Source organism: Podarcis bocagei, assembly GCF_964188305.1.
Source record: "Podarcis bocagei genome assembly, chromosome: 3".
Lineage (NCBI taxonomy): Eukaryota > Metazoa > Chordata > Lepidosauria > Squamata > Lacertidae > Podarcis > Podarcis bocagei.
In genome coordinates, this window is record NC_138127.1 from 28,592,483 (window position 1) to 28,612,400 (window position 19,918).

General features: G+C 40.8%; 1 protein-coding gene across 2 annotated transcripts in view; it reads right to left on the reverse strand.

Annotated features, from left to right (window-relative positions):
• Window positions 1–3,510: 3,510 nt before the first annotated feature.
• CNR1 (cannabinoid receptor 1) overlaps window positions 3,511–19,918 on the reverse strand; it is a 33,550-nt gene continuing 17,142 nt past the window's right edge. Inside the window, exons 1-2 of one of the 2 annotated variants that reach the window (XM_081186995.1) lie at window positions 16,023–16,165; window positions 3,511–11,677 (exon numbers count right to left, since the gene is read on the reverse strand). In XM_081186995.1, coding sequence (XP_081043121.1) covers window positions 10,197–11,618 — 1,422 coding nt within the window. In that variant the 5' untranslated portion in view covers window positions 11,619–11,677; window positions 16,023–16,165 and the 3' untranslated portion in view covers window positions 3,511–10,196. Of the gene's footprint in view, window positions 11,678–16,022; window positions 16,166–19,918 lie in introns of those variants that run through there. The other variant, XM_081186994.1, reaches the window with a different exon arrangement.

Sequence of the window (19,918 nt, forward strand, 5' to 3'; positions counted from 1 at the left end):
AAGCTAGTGCCTTGAAGGAGAATGGGCATGTTTCTCTGAGGCAGACCTTCATGCACCGTATTTCTTGTTGCATACATGACCACCACCCTCCCCGCTACTTTTCTTCCAGCAGGGTTTACCTTTTGCTATAGGAGCCCAGCTTTGGAGAAAAGAACTTGAGGGATGGATCCAAACACAAATGACCCAACCATGCACCCCTCTGGTGATTTCATTCCTATCCACACATAGGAATGGAGAACCTGTGGTTGTCCAGATCCTGTTGGACCAGCAGTCCCACCATCCCTGACCATTGGCCATGCTTGCTGGGGCTGATGGGAGTTGGAGACCAGCCACACATGGAGGGTCACTGTTTCTCCATCCCTGCCCACTTTATATCTGATTGTTGATGTCCTGCACTTAAAGGCACTACCGTCACATGTGGTTTGGCCCTTCGATTCTGGAGAGAATGCCTCTTCGCCACTTTGGATTTCCAGCAGCTAATTGTTTTGAGTTCGACGTGAAAATTATTGTGGATTAGATTACATGGCCTGAGTTGCAGAAATGTTGATTGCATTGCTTCTGTGGCTTCTGCTGCCGGTGGTATGTTTGATAGGATTAGGGTGTTCATTTCCCTCTGCATATTTCATTTGCAAAACACATTTGTTTTATGGATTAAGACAATTTTCTGTGCGCTTCCATTATTGCTAATGCAGATTCATTAATGTTCTTCATCCCCACCCCCACCCCTAAGATTAAAAATAAGTTGTGTTTCCAGAGTCCCCATTTTTCTTTATGGAACTAGTAAGCAGAAAGTGTCTTTGATGGCTTTACAGCTTGTCTCTTCATGTGTCAGATGGCATTTTCATTTATTTTCAGATGACAGGGTGTTGTTTTTCTTTGGAATTATTTCCTTCATTTCGTCTGTCCTAGTATATCCTTGTAAGAATGTAGGAATTGTGCTGCATAGGAAGCTGCCTTCCTTCAGGTTCAAATCATAATCCATCTACTGCAGGTATGGGGAACCTCTGGTTCTCCAGATGGTGCTGAATTACAGTTCCCACCATCCCTGGCCTTTAACCATGCAAACTGGAGCTGATCAGAGTTGTAGTTCCATAATATCTGGGAGGCCAAAGGTTCCCCACCAATGTTTGCCTGGAAGTGGCTCTCCAAGGTCTCAGGCTAAAAGTCTTTCATCTGCTACTTGTTCCTTTTAATAAGAGACGCGTGTTAAAACCTGAGACCTTCTGGATGCAAAGCACATGATCTACACTGAGCTATGCTCAGTTGTCTTATCATTCCCCCACCCCCACCCCAATGTAGCATGACCAGTGCCATAAGTTGCCAACAAATGAACTTACAAATACACGTGAATATTCAGTGCTGATGCCCACGTGGCAGATTGCCACAAGGGTTACTCCAGAATCCACAAGATCAAAGAGGGCAGAGTTGCATTTTTTGAATATTATGTATATTCTCCTGTACAAAACACTCTCGGCCGAGAAATATGTGTGTAGTACATATGTCAGGAAAAAAATAGCTGGCTCACTATCTTCTTGCTTAACATTTTATTTGTGACATTTCCTGCATCTGCCATTGCACATTCTCTCTCACTTGGAAGATATAATGCAGCAAGCTTGTAAAATATCATTTCCTCATATGACTGGTCAGTGAATTTTAAAACTTTGCTTTAATATGGCATTTTAGAATATTGCTTTAATTCATGCCAACATCAAGGCCCTATTCCATGGTAATATTTTGCCTTATAGGGTAGCTATTGAAGTGCTCAGACTATGCTACTTGCTCAAAGGCAGCCGTGTCAACTGATAATCTGATTTGTGGGCCAGTCCATTTCATAGGATTGTCCTCCAATGAATTACATGAATGACCTGTTCTGATTAAACATGTTAATGTGGCTCAGGAGGCACAATTTGCAAATCAAATACTAGGTGCTTGTTGGATAGATGTTGTAGCAAGCTTTCTTGCTACTGTATGTTGCTATCTTCCTTCATCATTTGCATTTAGTCCTAGATATCATGGGTATTCAGGAGACTCCACAAAAAAGGTAATTTGAAGAAGACCAACACTTTTCCACCAAAAACTTTGTATAAGCTGATAATGACTAACCAGAGCCATTAAGTCTCCACTAATTGCTGAACAGAGCTCTCATGCAAGGACCTGGCTATGCTATTAAACTATAGCATATAGAACACAATTGGGGTCCGCACAACCCACCCAGGGGGTCTGTGGTGCCATTCACATAACAAAACTACCATAGAGATATCAGAATTTTCAAAAATCGGGGGTCCATGACTTGGCTTTTGAAAAATGGGGGGGGGGGGGTCTGCTGTACTTAACTAATTGGGAACCCCTGAAGTATAGCGTACCACTTAAGTATTCTAAGTAGTGCATCTCCTCGCCTGCTGGCATGTGTCTCTATGGATGCAATGCATTTATTACTGTGTTGCAGTTTCCCCGAGTCAAGCAGGAGATGCTTATGGACTAGCCAAAGAGCATGAGACTCTTAAATCTCAGGGTGGTGGGTCTCAGCCCCATGATCCTCACGGTCCCTCCCAACTCTACAATTATGTATTAACATACAAGTCTGAAAGTCAACAGTCGAAAAAACCACGGGGCTTTTCAAACTAAGTAAGGTTGCTGCAAACATTCCCAGGATGAATGGCACTAAAGTAGCAACAGGTTTCCAACCAGTTATCTCAGATCTGCAACAGCAGCAGCCCAAGATCGTGTTGTATTGTGCAAGATTTTGTGTAATTAAGCCAATTGCACAGAGCAGGGAAGCAATATCAAGCTGGTTAGCAATTGAGTTGGAACTATGATGAGCTGTAATTATACTGGCTGGATAGAAAATAGCTAGCTGGCCTTTGCTTTGAATGGAGAATGTGATGAGTACCACTTACACCAGATGGAAACACAATGGATCGCTCATCTTTGTGTCTTTCAGTTGGGAACCATGCACAATTAAGCCAAGTCTCTGTGCCTTTAAAATAAATGTGGAATAATGCTCAGATCCAGACTTAACATGAGGAGTAATTACCATTTTGACAATCCTAGCCATGTGAAAACTGTGTGCCTGCTTTGTAGATGTGTCCTATAAGCACACAGTCTCAATTTAGGGGAAGTTGAAATAGCTATAGAAAAAAGGAAAAGGGTTTACACATCCCAAAAACCAGGAGAAGGGCAGAAAGTCTAGCTTTGTTTTTCTTAATGATATTGTTATCTTGCCTCCATGATACCACAAGATACCCTAAAGAAATGCTGGTGGAATGAGAATTCAGAAATCTGGGCGTTTAAAAATCTGTGAGGTTTGAAAAATGTTATGGAAGTAGAAAAATTGGACATGCGATCTAAAAAGGAATCTCCAGGGGACACCACATGACAATTTCATAGTTTCAGATTCAAATAATCATAATTTTACTTTGAATAAATAACAGTTTAATTACACTGAAGAAATAAAATATGGTATGGTAGTAATACATTGGTAATATTACAGAAGTACTATTCCGCTATAGGTAGTTTAATGGTAGAAGCTACTTTTAATGACAGTCTTACCAGTACACTTGTGTACAAAGTAATATACAAGTTGCCAACAGAAACATTGCAGCAGTTGCAAGGATGTTACCAGCTCAAACAAACATCTAACAATACAATATACTTCAAAGTGAAAAGTAATAATGTTAGATTTACAGACATTAAAAGAGATAGGCTCTCCACTCGGAAACAATAAAAATAAAAAGCTACAGAAATCCAATTTTGCAATTTCATATTATCACAAGGAAAGACTTTCCTTTCTCCGACATTGCATCCCTGGAACATTTTGAGATGTCACAGCAACTTATTTGTTCTATTCTACAAGTACAGACTTGATTATTATTATTTTTTTAGGCCACTGCTTGTATAGCTGACATTTTAAATGTTTTTAATTTTATTTACATACATTCAACCCTATATCACCACAAGAAAGGATTTATTTATCATACAAGAGGCATTTTAATCAGTGCAAGAAAAAGAAATCCATAAGTGATTGCACGGCATTGAGGAGGTAATATACAAATATACATCAAGACTGCTGAGAATCTAATATGCACATAATACAAATGGTCTCTGGTACAGATATACACAACATTTAAAGTTAATAAATACATAGAACTGTTAAACCACAGAGCTACTCATTTCATGAGAGTGGGTATGTGAGTAGTGAAACAGTGTGAGAATAAGCTGCCAGGCTATTCCCAAGGGGATGTGAACAATTGAAAATGGCATTATCTGCAGCAAGGGTGGGAATCTATGACCCTTTCAAATACTGCTGTACAACAGATCCCATCATCTCTGACCACTGGGCATGATGGCCAGGACTGAAAGGACTCCAACAGCAGCTGGGAGGCTGTAGGTTCCTCATCCCTGATCTAAAGGAAGCTTTATTTTCAAAATAAGCTTTCCTCAATGACAAAAACTGCCTGTCCATGCTGCCTAAGAATAGGGCAATTGCTTTAGTGGCTCAGACTAAAACCCATGGAGTCTATTGCTCTGTCTCCAGCAGGAGACCAGCTAGATGTCTCTAGAAGTTACAAGCAGGGCTTAACAGGTGTTGCTCATCCCTGTTGCTTATGCTGAGCATCTGATTGGCTGAGATTACCCATATTCAAAATTTATCTATTTAAGCCAAGTGGGAACCAGTGGCTCCAACAGATGTTGTTGGCCATGCTGGCTAGGGCCAATTCCTACCCTTGATTTAGGCAGTGGTGAGCTGTGAAAATTGCAGCCAGTGACCAAGACAAGCGGGGGTGTCATGCTCTGGGTATCTACTGAAGGCAGTTGAGGGAAGGGGTAGCTTGCACAGCACCATGCAGGTGGCTGCTGGCGAATGGCCAGCAGTGCCAGGCACAGCTATGAGCCAATGTCATTAATGGCACTTACAGGGCACTTCTAACCATGTGGAGCTCCTCCACATGGCTCAGCTGCCTCCACCAGACACACCATGCAAAAGCTACAGGGCTCCTTCCCCTCCTGGTTGCCATTCAGAGGTGGCACTCATCTACTGCTTTCTGGTTGTTGCTGAACTTAGGTATATATAGCGAAAGGCCATTGCTCAATGAAACCTCTGTGCCAAGGGTCACAGGTATTGTATCTCCCCAAGTAAGATTAGGAAAAACACCACCATCACCTGCGATGATTCTTCATGTACATGAGTACTTCCAGACATAGACGTGGAGGCATGCATGTACAGAAGCACCCTGCACTGGAATAGAATCCTCTTTGCATAAGAGCTCTGTGTACCCCCTGGAATGTGCACAGAACTCTGACCATTCCATCGGCAATGCTTGCTTTTCTCAGCCTAGAAAGATACTTTAAAATATATATTTCCCCCCAAAAGGACATACTGGCCACAATATGCTTTAAGGGTCCCAGATAATAGTGATGCAGAATTGTTTTAAAAACACTTGCCATAATAAAAGGTGTCACACCCGTCCCCAGAAGTCACAGAAGTGTCTATACATACTTTTAGTTCCAATAGATAGAAATAATAATGTGTCGGTTGGGAGAGGGTGGCATTTGACTAGCTTGTTTCCTGGCACCCACTGGGAGGAATCAGAGTGGAGTTTATACCTTCCCTTGGCTGAATGAACTTTCCTTCCCTAAGCAGCTTCCCAGCCTTAAGAAATACTATTCTAAAACATGGCTTAAGTGCAGCTAATTTATGCAGCGTATCTAGCAGCAGTTGCATTTTTGCGCTCATTTTGTAGGGACATCACCACCAGCTCGGTTGAAAAATGTTGTTAGGACAATACACACAGCTAGAAGCACTTTTCTTTAAACTCACATATGGGAATGAAATATACTGATGAATACATACTATTTCACAGAATGTTGTTTCTTATTATATCAAGAAGCACCATGTTTAGTGCCAAGACAGCCCCTTTGTCCCGTAGTTTGTTTTTTTAATTACATAGAAGTTAAGATCTTGTACATAAACAGAAACCCATACAGTGTGCATTAAAACCACAAGAATAGTTTCAAAAATGGCTCTTAAAGTTATCTTTTTATTTCCTCCTCTGGGTTTTCTTTCCTCCCAAACTGTTTCAGATTGAAGATGTATTGTCAAAGGAAGAAAGTAGTTTCAAACTACAGCCCACCATAGACCCAGCACCTGCACACAGAAGAATTCCTACAGCACAGGAGTCTATTTTCTCTCCCCCTTCAGTATGTACACACAAGCAATTGAATGGGCTATGCTATTACGGGGGAGGGCCCTCACATTCTTTGACCAATCAGAAAGACAAGGTGCTGTATAGGGATATGGAAAGATAGCACAAGTCTCCAATTCCACAGAAAGGCCTGCCACATGGGGCTGCTTGAATGTACATGCTGCAGGGGGTAGGAAAATGAGGCTTATGCCCCAGAGAAACCTCTGATCATGTGCTGCATCCATGGTGGCCTGCACTGAGCTCAGAATATTCAGTAAACATCATCTGGAGGTACCCAAGTAGTTACCAGAATTATCTTTTCCTTTCCTTTCCTGTTTTTTTAAATAGAGGACAATAAAAGTTTTCCACCGCTACTGAAAGTTACACACCCTGATCAAGTGTGCTATTTCAAGTGTGTGTGTGGGAAGTTTCAATGCACATATGGAGGATGCTTGCTTGCAAGGACTTGCGAATTCGCTTCAGTGGAGGGGGCAGCTCTGCAAATGAAATAAGTAACAAATGCACAGCTGCCCTCTTGGCAGAAGTCGTGGCATATCCCTCTTGTGCATGTGTTGAAGCAAACCAGAAATAATCCAGTCCCTTTCGATTGCCAAGCTACACCTCTCAGGAACATGGGTAGAATAGAACAGATCTGTTCTACACCAAGTCCAACATTTTGTACAGTATTTTGACATAGTTATGAACAAATAAGGTTTGCATTTTTATCTTTATCATCATCTTGCCTTTTAGCAACTTGCCTGGTAGTTTTGGCAAGCTGTTCCCCTGGATGGAATTGTTTTATTGCACAAGGCCCAGAAGCTCTTTCCAATATTTTGAATCACCATGCCTCCATTGAATTGCATTGACTGTTTTGATGAATTTGTTATACTGGTTTGCTACTCTGTTTGATATTATAATGATTGCAATGCCTGTTGCTTTTTAATGCTACTGCAATTATTGTGAGCTGTTTTGAGCTCAACACTTGCTGGATAAGAATACAAACATCAAATCAAATAGAATTCGTTCTGTAGGTGACCACCTAACTTACAATGCTGAACCAATGAACATGTTAAAACCTCCACTGCTGTGGCCCCTAGATTGTCCAGAAAGGACTGTGGCACTTCAGATGAAAAAGGTTGCCCACTCCATAGAGGTGGCAGAGCCATTTCTGGTGTAACACTTTTTATGATAGTTCCATTTCTGGAAAAGAACTAGTGTGAGCAGTGGTAAAATGTCAAGCACTTCACCCAGGAATGATAGCTCTCTTCTTTGCTAGATCCCCTTTAGTCACAGAACTTAAAAGCAGCATGCCACAAACTCGTATCTCTCTCCCTGTTCTATAGTCCTGTGCTTCCTTCTTTCTGATAGATTGGGGCTTCCAAGAATCACTGAGCCACCGCAGGCTAGGAATTCCCTACTGTACAATGTTACTAAAGAACTCCCAAGCTGTGAGTGAGGAGGTGTTTCCTTGCTTTCATTGCTAGATGCTCCTGAAACTTGTTCTGGCACCTCCTTCTCCATCTTACATCAAAATCATACTGAGATCTAGTATAGGCAGGCTTTCCCCATATACTCTCCTTCCGAAAGGAGCCGTATTCTAGTAAAACTCTTCAGATGTGGAGCAGGGAGGAAGAGGACTGGAGATGGAGAAGTTTTTCATATCAGAACTGCTCTTTAATAACTTGCTCAGCTCCCAACCCTGAATAGGGTTGCCGTTCCTCTCTTGAGCATCAAAGGATCAACTTGTATGGATTCTAAAAGCAAACGATTTGCCCTAGTCAGCTTCCAAACTCAGGTTACTCGGGATCTTTAGTTCTCGGCAGGCTACATTCTAGCTACAGCTTTAGTTTCACTTTACATTCTGCTAGACGATGGCATTAAGTTTGCCTGTTCCCAGTTTTTAATTCTTTCAGTGTCCATTTTATCTACTGTTGACTGGCCCCCACAGCTCTTCGTGATCTGCCTTCACGCAGATGTGTGACAGCACTAGATTCACACAATGCTGTCCATCTGGTGCTTGGAACGCAAGCTATAAGTTGCAACCCAGCAACTGGAACCCCACACACAATCCTTGGTGCAAGATGCAAGGATCTAAAAAAGAAAACTGCCCACGTTTAGTCCCCCCCCCCCATACACGTAGGACCTGATCAAAAAGAGGGATCTTAATATAGCAGTCTGCTTCTTTGTTTGAGCTGCCTTTGCTGGATCAGAGTAACCTTCTTTTAGCAACAGGAGGCCAACTATCTTACTATAAATGTGATTTAAGGTTGCTACCTTTCAGATGGTTGGCATTTCAATTTTTGTCTCCTGCATTCTTAGTTCTGGCAAAAGAAGAAGAAGCTACAAATGTGGAGCATCCAATTTGAGAGGGTTCTTAATTTTGTTGCAGTGGGGGCTTGATTCTGACACGAGTGGATGACTGTTTTAAATTTCCTTGCATTTGTTCACAGAGACACTCGGCTTCCTCCAATCATTCCTGTCATTATTGTGGCCGAATTCACATTAAGCCAGTCGAGTTTTTAAGCGCTACAGTATTTCTGCCATCTTAATCAGGCTGCCAGCTACATATATTAAAATACTTCTCTTCAGTTATCATATTGGGTTGTTGTTTTCATTATGATTTTACAAGTGTGCTCAATAGATCCTGAAAGCTCATTGCTGATTGGTTGGAAGAACTCACTTTTAGAAACAGAATTCATGTGCAAAGAATGCAGTAAGGAGTACAGAGAAAACATTTGGTCACAGTTTCTTATCTTAGTAATATTAATGTAACCACGGTTATTTAGAATACGTACACGACACACACAGCTACATAGATATTAAATAATTATATATACACATTCATTTTTTAAATCTAATACTAACACTTTATCCTCTTGTTACTGAAGACTGATGTTTTGGCATTTCAGGTTTGAAATCTATTTAAACCTGGGACATAGGAATGAAACACATTTTCAAGTATACGTCACAGTGATTGAACTTTGTACATGGAACCGAACACATGTTGTCTTCGCAAATCCAATGCCAGCAACAGACCAATGAAAAAGCAGTTGCCTATTAAAGACATCACTGCCTAATAACTTTCTTTTGGGTCATGTTGGCATTCACACAATTTCCAATAAAAAGCCAACAGTCTTATAGACAAAAGATGGCATTTTTTTGAGGGGAGGGGAGAGACACACACATCTTTTTCAGTCTGAGCCAGTGTATTTTTCCTTTTTCCCAAAAGTATTCTATGTTCCTTTGTTTCTGTTATTTCCATATTTACATGTTTGCTTGTTTTAAAAAACTTAATAGGGATTTCAAATGTGAGCAGAAGAAATGCAAAGCCTTTCCTTTTAAGTTCACTAAAAACCACTAAGAATGTAAAAATTTCAAAATACCTTATAGGAATTCTTCAAAATACAGGAAGTATTTTCATGGTGGGGGTGGGTGGGGAGGGGTTACATCACCACATACTTTACATTACATCCACACAAGTCTACCTAATCACTTTGGTTAGACAAATATCAGTAACATACAGTAAAACATCATACATCTCACAAGACATGGTACAAAATTTCTTACAATCCAGTACTGCCGCTTTGGGGGTGGGGGGGGGATGAAAACCTGCTTACAGACAATTAACATAGTTCACACTAGAAAAAAACAAAAACCTATGATTACAAAATTTACTTTTTTGTTCTAATTAAACTGTTGTATGTTTCAATTTTCAATAAGCTTCCTAAAGTGTGTATATCTTGCTCACTGATTAATGTGATTATTTTTTTTGTATACTATAATAGCCATTATTAGTAAATTAGCATTTTGCTAATGGAAAAAAATCTGTTTTTAAAAACTTCAGTTGACTTCTTATTTGTAGAACTCAGAAGAGGGGGCTACTGCTCAAGACTCATAAAAACAGTCACTTAGAAATGATAAACTTAAAAAAATGGTTACACTGGAGGAAAGAAGCCATGAATTTCTCTTGCTTTCTCTTAATATGTTCTCTTACGGTGTCGAGAGGTCTTTGTTTTACAGCGCCTCTGCAGTTGTGTCTGAGGAGACAGACATGGTCACTTTGGCAATCTTAACTGTGTTTTTAATACACCTTTCAGCAGCCTTGTGGACATTACCTGGGTTGTTAGCATGTCTGTGCTGGCAGTCAGACTCCAAGCTGTTATCAAGAGGCTGTGCAGTCCCATGGCAAGGTGGAAACATGCTCCTGAAAGCATGTCTCAGGTCCTGGCTCCTGAGAGCATAGATGATGGGATTCACGGTGGAGTTCAGCAGGCAGAGCATGCTGCAGAAGGCAAAGATAGTCTTCACAAGCTTGTTCATCTTCCCAAAGACATCATAGAGCATAATTGCAAGCAGAGGACCCCAGCAGATGATCAAAACCACAAGAATGAGGACCAAGGTTTTGGCCAACCTAATGTCCATACGTGTTTGTTCCGGCCTAGTAATCTGATGCACTTTGCCATCCTCTGAAGTATGTATTATTATGCTCTTCTGAGTGCCGCGCTGGAGCATCCTAACAGCATGACTATGAGCCTTCCACAGTATGTACATATAGGCATACACAATAAAAAGCAAGAGTACAGTGGTGACCCCAATCCAGAACAACAGATAGTTCTCGTCTATTAGAGGAAATATATCTGAACAAACAGAATTGAGCATTTTGCAGTTCCAGCCCAGCAGAGGAAGGACAGCTATTACAATAGCTATTGTCCACATCACGCAGAATGCTACAACAGCCTTCGATCTGGTGACAATCCTCTTATAAGATAAGGGCCTGTGTATAGATATATACCTGTCTATTGCGGTGAGGAAAAGGCTGCCCACCGAGGCAGTGAATGAGGCTGTAACTCCACCCAGTTTGAACAGGAACACGTTAGGGCTGTCTTTCCGATGGAAAACATGGAAGTCAACAAAACTGTAGACGAAGATTACACTGCCCAGGAGATCAGCTACGGCCAGGCTGCTGATGAAATGGTAGGAAGGCCTGCAGCGAAGGCTTCGGGACTGCAGGATGACAATCAAGACCAGAAGGTTTTCCAGAACAGTGAAGGTGCCCAGAGTAAGGGACAGTACTGCAATGGCCAGCTGCTGGCTAGGGTTCAGAATCATAAAGCACTCCATATCCATGAAGTTATCCCCACATTGTATATTCTCCTCATTATCCTTGAAGGTGGTCAAGGTCTTGTTGTAAAAATCTGTAAGGTTGATCTGATCCTGTGGGTGCCCACCCAGGATGGCATCTTCTCCTGCAGTCATTTTTGGTCGGAAATCGCCTCGGAAAGAAGACAGAGGGAATTTCTGTGGGTAGTATCCTAACTTGGAAGCCATGTCACTTTTGAAATCTTCGTACTGGATATCGCTGGAACCCATGTATAGAAGATCTGTTGTAATTGTTCTGAAGGTCGTATCTGCGAGGCCATCTAGGACTGACTTCATAACCCCAGGTGTCAGTTATGCAGGCTTGTGGGGGGGAAAGACAGGAAAAGGCAGCAATCCTAGTAGAGAGGGAAGAAAACCAAACTTAATTAGCTATATGCAAACTATAGAAAAAGGGCAAAAAGTATTGTAAACAGCTTAGCTGAGTAACATCCAACAATACTGCAAAGCTTATTCTACCTAATGGTGGATCTGTCTCATATTTTACATCAAGTGCACATTCATTCAGATGTAGAATGTCTAGACTGCTGGGCATGGTTATGCAATGCAATGACTGAAGGTAGGGCACGCAGAAGTATTAGAAAATATATTAATTTTTATTAAATTATTATAGCTAGTTCTGCTGGATACATTTTCTAAATGGAACTTTGATGAGAGCCCCCTCAATTCCTTCATCCAAATCGATTAGACAGGGAAGTGGTATGCGAGCATGCACACCTCCAAAAATCTTGTCCAAATCCTTAAGCCACAACCAAATAAATTATCCAACAAAGCAGGACTATGTATCTGCAAGCCAGTAACATCAGATCAAGGAGGATGTTAGCATTTTTATCCTTAAAATGCTTAGTGAATTAATCACAGCAGATCACGGAGAGTTCTGTTGCATCACAATGCTGGCCAAGTTGGAAAAGGCCCAAATCACAGGGAAGAGCTCTACTGTGCAGTGTTGGGAATACATGACGATGGTAGAGAAGTATTGGGTAGGCTCACTAATGAGTGATTAATTGTGTTCAATCACTTACTCCAGCTGCACCCTAGAATAAATGTGAATCACCTATGATTGCTCCACAACTTTTGATACTATCGATAGCAATGTTCTGATGCCTTATTTAGAATAGCTATAGCCCTCAAAGGACTTCAATGGTTCTATTTCATTCTTTCCAGCAAAATCCCCAGAGGGTAAACTTGGCACATGCTTGCTGGGCATCTTGGGAGACATTTGTTCATAGTTCCACAGGCGGGTAAACACTGACATGTATACTGTGCAATTTATAGCCATTGAATGAGATCATCCAGAACTTTGGAATGACATGTCACCAATACACTTGTTACAGCTGGGTCTCTACTATTCCAAACACCCAAGACCAGTTAATCACATGAGGTCCAGCAGGCAGGGGTGGCCTGTCCTGTTTTGCTGCCTGTTACTGCTCTTGCTATTGCTCAGGTGCTCTAAGATGTTCTCACTCAGCACAGCTCCAATATGGGGAATGAGCTGGGTGGGAGAAAAGTATTCAGAAGTACCCCAAAACAGTGAAATGACACAAGGGAGGGGTTAGGTTTCACTCCCCTTTTCCACACGTCCATATTTACATTAACAGTAGACCTTCTGCACCAGCTTTATAGCAAATGGAGCAGAACAAGATGATGACAACAATGATTTAATCATTTTTTATCTCACCTTCTCTCCCAAAGGAGCCCAGGACAGCAAACAACAAAAAAGAGGAAAACAAAACAATATTTTAAAGAAATAAATGAATGAATAAAAATTCTTAGCAGTCACATATTGTTATAGCTAATAATTTCACAGTTTCCAGAAACAGTCATCAAAATGCCTGGAAGGTATAAATTCCTCCTGAATGTTAATAATGAGGATGACATATGTACCTCTAGGGCCGTGGGTGGTGGAGATGTATTGGAAAAAATGGAGAACTATACTGAGAAGGCCCAGCTATGGGTCAGAACCAAGTGGTCAGTGCCCAGCAGTGGCATACCAACTGGGCCTCCCCTGGCAATCATAGGGCCTGAGATTGTTTATACTGAGGGAGGTACTTTTTGAGGTACTTGGCTCCCAAGGTGTTTAGGGCTTAGTAAGCTAGTACTAACACCTTGAATTGGGCCAGAAGCCCAGTCAAACTAACAAGGTACATTCTGATTTACCTTCAGCTTCCAGACCATCTCCAAGGGCAGCCCCATGCGCAAGTGCCTAACTGTAGTTCTGTCCTGGCACCATTCTTAAAAGATCTAGTGAGAAAGGGTGTCTGTTCACAGAACATGACAAAGAAGACAGGCCAGCCAAGATGGCGGAGATCCTTCATTGGATTTCATGACACCTTAATTTTTACTGGAAAACATCCATGGGGGACTCAATGTTTTATGAAAACAGTGTGGAAACGGGTGGAGCTAACCACCATATCATGTTCCCATGTAATCTGATGCTGCTATTAGCCCTGCAGCAGAACACATACACTTCATGGGGCAATTTAAATGGGGAAAGTAGTATCAGGGTAAGGCTAACCTCCCATTCCCTTTACTGCCTTTGCTTGCTCTCATTTGGGATTATCCCCTGGATGCGTTTAGGCAAAAATGAAAATGTTAGGAAATCCAATTACAAATGTCCTATGTCTTGTCAAATTTGAGAGGCAAGAACATGGTCTTCTACATTATTGCCCCAAGGTTTAGGAACTGTCACCCTGTTGATGTACTTGTGACTCTTCGCCTGCTTTTCGGGTGGAGCAAGTAAGACTCATTTGTTCTAACAAGCATTTTTTATTGTATTGCGTTGTGGTTCTACTGTTTTAAATTGGTATTTTATGGTTGTTGTAAATGTCATTGTAATTTTAACTCTCATTTTTACTGTGGTTTTATTGATGTTTTATGTTTGGACTATGAGCTGCCTTCAGCAAATTGTTTAAGACAAGATAAAAAAAAATTATAAATAAATAAACATCAAAGCAACAAAACATGGATTAATATTATTTGGGGGGGGGACGGGGAGCTGAGAAGAACAGAAGCAAATGACTTGTGCTGCATTTCCAGATACAGTAATTTGTGATGCGCTCCATAGATCTGCCAGTAAACAAAATAGGGAATTTGCCTTTAATTGCCAAGAGTATATATAAAAATAGCTAATCCATTCAATGTCATGGGCTGGATGTACAGGAGTGTTGGGAGGCACCAGCTGGGGTGATAGCCTGCAGCTTATTCGAATCAATATGTGGAAGTCTGGTAGTAGATACCCCTTAGTCTGTTTTTGCCTGTGTTCTTGGGTCCCCTTTGCTCATTTCCTCAATCTTCCTTCTCCTTAACGTACACTTTCCTTGGATTCCTCTTTCTCTGTCAGTCCTTACTCTACCTACCAAAGTCTCTGGGCTTTCTTACACTTCATACAGCTAACTCCTTTCTTTGGATCCTGTGTAATATCTTAATCCCAACAAAACTGGCAACTTCCCTTCCCTTTGCTGCAGTGCAAATTTTATGACAGATATTTGTCAGGGTAAGGTATTATTTATTATTATTTATTACACTTGTATACCGCCCTACACCTGTTGATCTCAGGGCAGTTAGGAGTGGAAAAACCTTTACAGCCCAAGGGAAGGATTCCCTCAAGGGCAACGTTCTGGGGGCCACATGCCAGTGGAGGCGGGGAGAGGCAAAAGTGGGTGGGGCCTGAGCCAAAATGTGGGTGGAGCAAAGGTTGTGCTTCTTACCCTTTGCATGGTAGGCTACATTCCAGCTGTACAAAAATCAGACGTTTCTACACGCACCTCTTTAAACGTCCTCTAGGCAAGCAAGGAGCATTAACATAGTTCAAGGACACATAGCAACCATGCAAAAATAGTCAGATCAGAGCCAGGAAGGGGTGTGGCCTGGAGAGAGGGGTGTGGCCTTAGAAGGAAACGGAGGAGGTGTGGCTTGTGGAGAATTTCGTGAGCCAGAAAGGCTACATTCCACCTCCAGGCCCAATGCTCCCTAGCCCCATAAGGAGGTTGTGGACTCTCCTTCCTTGGAGGTTTTTAAGCAGAGGTTGGCTGGCCGTCTGTCATGGGTGCTTTAGTTGAGATTCCTGCATTGCAGGGGCTGGACTAGATGACCCTCGAGCTCCCTTCCAATTCTACGATTCTATAATTCTAAGGCATGGAAGAAAAAGATTGTGTGGGTCCTAAAGCAATATGGACATACATTTGAAAGATGCAAATGGAATAGTACCACCTCTCATTTTGAAAGAAAGTTTTTTTAAAATCTATACAACATGACAGTGGACTCAATGGAGAATAAAGAAAAATCAGGGTAGAAAACAGGAAGTGTTGCTAATGATGAGCAGGGAAGTCCTGCATATGATTTAGTGCTGGCTCAGCAAATCTTGGTTCATAATTCAGTCTTCCAAAATATAGAGATAGAAGCGTCTCAGAAATACTGTTATAGATAGACTCTCCTAAGATGGACACTTCAGCTGGTTATCACTCTGTATTTTTATTATGCTGTTGTTAACTGCATTTTGTATTATTCCAATTGTTTGTATTTTAATTCAATTGATGAGAAAGCACTTTTTACAGCTTTGTTTCTTGAGAAGCTAGAATGTTCACAAACATGCCATGTCATCACAGGAGCTTAGCCAATTGATGCTGGAGCTTTCATCACTACAAGAACAAAGTAACATTTATTTTTTTTAAAAAAGCTCTGTACCATTGGTGTCCTTGCATAAAGTGCCAGGGGCTTTTGATCCAGTAGAAGGTATCTTCTAATAGAGGAGGTGACGCCATTTTTGCCGATTCTGCTTCCTAGCAACAGCACTAGGCATGTCAATTGGATTCTACCCAAAGTCTGCTTTTTATGACACAAAATCCTGAGAATGTGAACGGAAGGAGAAATAAACCCTTTTTAAACCTAAGTAAACTTTTAAAAGAGCAGATTTAAAATATGTGAGACTGAATTTGGAATCAATGTAGCATTCATCCACAAATGTTCGTGACAGATTATACAGGTGATCAAAATTAATTCCCTGACTGCTATAATTTATAGCCATTCTTGAAGCAAAATGTATCAATATTTCATGTAGTGAGAAATGCTAGAAAACAAATAGTTTTCTGGTGACTTAAACTGCCACACAGTTAAAAACAAAAAGCAAAAATAACCTCACTCATTTATAATACAGGCAGAGTGTTGTACATAATGTTTCAATTAACCATTTAAAAATTTATAGAAGTGACTTTACTTAAATATGTTTATTTCTATAACACAAGGGGTTGCTATTTAAATCATTCAGTAGCAGACAGTTAGGAAAGTGTTTTTTAAACATTTTTCAATTTTTCATGAAGCCTAAGTATTCAGTGATAAAGCTGCAGTGAGTATGATTTGTTAGTCTACTCAAAATAAATACCCCTTTCCCCACCTTTGAAGCACAAGAGTGTGTGAGATCATATGTTTATTGAAAATGCTAATAAGACACTCTTATGTTTTAACAAACGTTCAGCAAAGTACTACTCTGTATGCATATGCTTTGCCAGAACCATAGTTAATGGGATCATGAAAAGCAAATCCCACCCTGCGTTTCAATTCCCCCCCACACCCGTGCATTTAGATTTTTACAGTAATTTCCAAGTTATTGTATTTGCAGACAGAAATTTATTTGCAAGTACCAGGGAGTTCATTAGAACAGAGTTTAGACTTTGGAGGATGCTGCTGACATTAATTTTGTTTTGTTTGCTGTTGGGACTATCATAATTGCAAATCACTAGCAATGTGTATAAATGCACCTATTAAAATAGGAGGGAAAGTTTATTAAAGCCGGATCAAAACAAATCATACAATGAATTTGGGGGTTTGTTATTAATATAAATTAGGTACATATGCCTTTAAACTATGATATGTGAAGAGTATAAGACCAACCCATTACTGGTCTTGGAGATCCTTCAAAATACTTTAAAAAAAAAAATCTTAGTGCTTGCTTCATGCAAGCATACTCAAGTGCTAGTAGCGCTTCATCCTGTCTCAAACTTGATGACAACAAGAAGGGGGCATCAAGGGGAAACCTGACATTTGTCACTTCAAACAAACAAACAAACAACCAACATGCATAGACTTCAAATAATTAAATAAATAAAATAAACAAAGGGGGTTAGATCCAGAAGTTCTCCTCTCTGAACAGAATACCCTTTTTCCAACAAAGAAAAGATACTTACACAATAAAAAGGGAAATGAAATCTAGCAGGCATTGTGTATCTCTTGCACAAGTCTACTCAGCGGTACAAGCTTCCACCATTTGCGCTGAACAATGCCTTTCACTATCTCTTGGGCAAAGGTTTGCAGAACAGCTTCAGCACCAGAATTTCTTCCGCTTGCACATTTCTGGATCCAGCCCAAGCCTTACAAAATGGCAAGCCTTTGCTGTTGAGATGTGGAAGCTTATGTTGACAGCTTTTTTGAAAAAAAGGATGCCTGAACTCTTAAGCTTTTTGACCAGTACAGCATTAAAAAGTGCTCCAAACTCTAAAGCAGAGAGAGACAGAAAACTTAAAATGTGAGATTAGAAGAAATGAAAGATTTGGGGGTGGGGTGCGTGGAAAAGTGAGAGTCTGATATGCAACTTTTGAAATATGTAACCGTCAGCATTCTTACTTCTATGTGTGGAGAGGAGAGTACAGTAGACGGACAGAACAGTGTGGATCTGATTCCCCCAAGAGACTTGTGAAGGACGTTTATCTCTCAAGGGGATGTATTGCAAGGAAAAGATGACATGGATCTTCAAAGAACTAAAATGTATGCAAAACAGAAATTTTCATGATTGCCTTAAACACCACAGTTGTTATCAATAGTAAGCTGTATGGCTGGCCAAATAGCATTGGCTGGGAGAGGCTCAGAGGTAGGTTAAGGCAGCACGACCAGTTCAGTGCCACTGAAATGTGAAATACTGAAGTCCTCCCCTGGAGAGGCTAAAGGGTAGGTTAGGAAGCCCTGTATAGATCAATGTAAGGCTTGTTCCTGCATTCCTCACATCCTGCAAACTTAAAAACGTTGAAATGGATTTCTCCTGCACTTCACAAAATCAGCCCTCAAGTTAACTATCATGTGGTTGTGCAGGGAGATTCTCTGTAAATAATTTGTGAACAGTTCAAATTTAATGATCTCTGGGGCCACTTCCCAAGGCAGGGTGTAGTCGTCCTGGCCTATTTATTTGGCGATCAGGAACAGGCTGCAGATTCAGCCCTCCAGTTTTCCTTGTCGTCTCTCAAGTGCAGATTCCCTTCTTTCCTCAGACAAATCTACAAATGCAACATGCCAGCAGAGTATGGATGACTGTAGACTATGCTGTATTTATGTTTAGAGAACAACATTTACAGCTAACTTGATAAACGGAGGTGAAGAGTTGAAAATAGTTATCAAATGCCTATATTTACATGGTTGTTTAATGCACATGTATATTATCTAATTAATCTTTGACCTGCTATTAATTTATTAGTCTAATTACGGTACTTGGAAATTAGAAGACTGTATTAATCTGGGGGAGGTAGTTTCAGATGCACTGTGTTTACATTTAGATGAGGGAGGTGAGGAGTTTGTTCCTCCCTTTCTTTTTAAAGCATCAGCACACCATCCAGGTCGCTGCTCTCTGTGAAAACAGGGGCTAGAATGCCCCATGGGAACAATTCTAAATAATGACAAAGTATAAAGTGCCTGAATTACTGACAGGCAGCTTTTGAAGGCACAGAAAAGCATCTTCATGAAAAGAAAACACCTGTAGCAGGTGTTGCTTTGTGTACCATATCTGCTGGATTTCTTTAGGGGCTGCCAACCATTTTGGTCTAGTGGTTACATTTTTAATTTTGAGACCACCATGGAGGGGGTGTGGCTTAATATAAAATTAGAGAGACAACCACCCCTGGTAATCTTATGCCCAACATGGGAAATCAGCTTTTTCCAGTGTGAGCTGACACAGAAGACAATTATATTGTAAACCGCCTGGTAATCATTGGATGATGGCCAGAATAGACATTTCATAAATAATATTAACTCAGTGTGAGTTCTCTTATCCAGGAGCAGCTTAGGTGTCTCTTATCATCCTGTAGTGGACGATAGCAATGTTTTATGGATGCGTTTCCCCCCTCTTTTATGATCTTATTTTCTAAATTATGCCAAAAAGGCTGAATAAATTAAATGAGTAAAATTGTGGTAGAATGTGTGGCTTAAAAGAATCACTCATATGGGCTCTCTGCCACCTAAAACTCAGTGTCACTACCTCAGAATATTGGGTTTTTTGCTCCAAGTTTTCCTATCATTACCTTTTAGTATTCAGTATATACTGGTGGCTTACCCACTTACCTGGGAGTAAGCCCCATTAAACTCAGTTGGACTTACTTTTGAGTGTGCACACATAAGATTACACTCTTATGTGCTTGGTCATGTCTTTCTTACCTTTTTCTGGTATGAACACTCACAGGCAATGGCATAATTCATCAGATGTATTATTTATATATGGTACCGTTATATATTATTTAGTGCGTTTTTGTTCTGCCCTTCATCCAAAGAGTTCAAGGCAGGATGCCTGTCCCTCAAAGATCTCCAGTGTTATTCCTCCATAATCT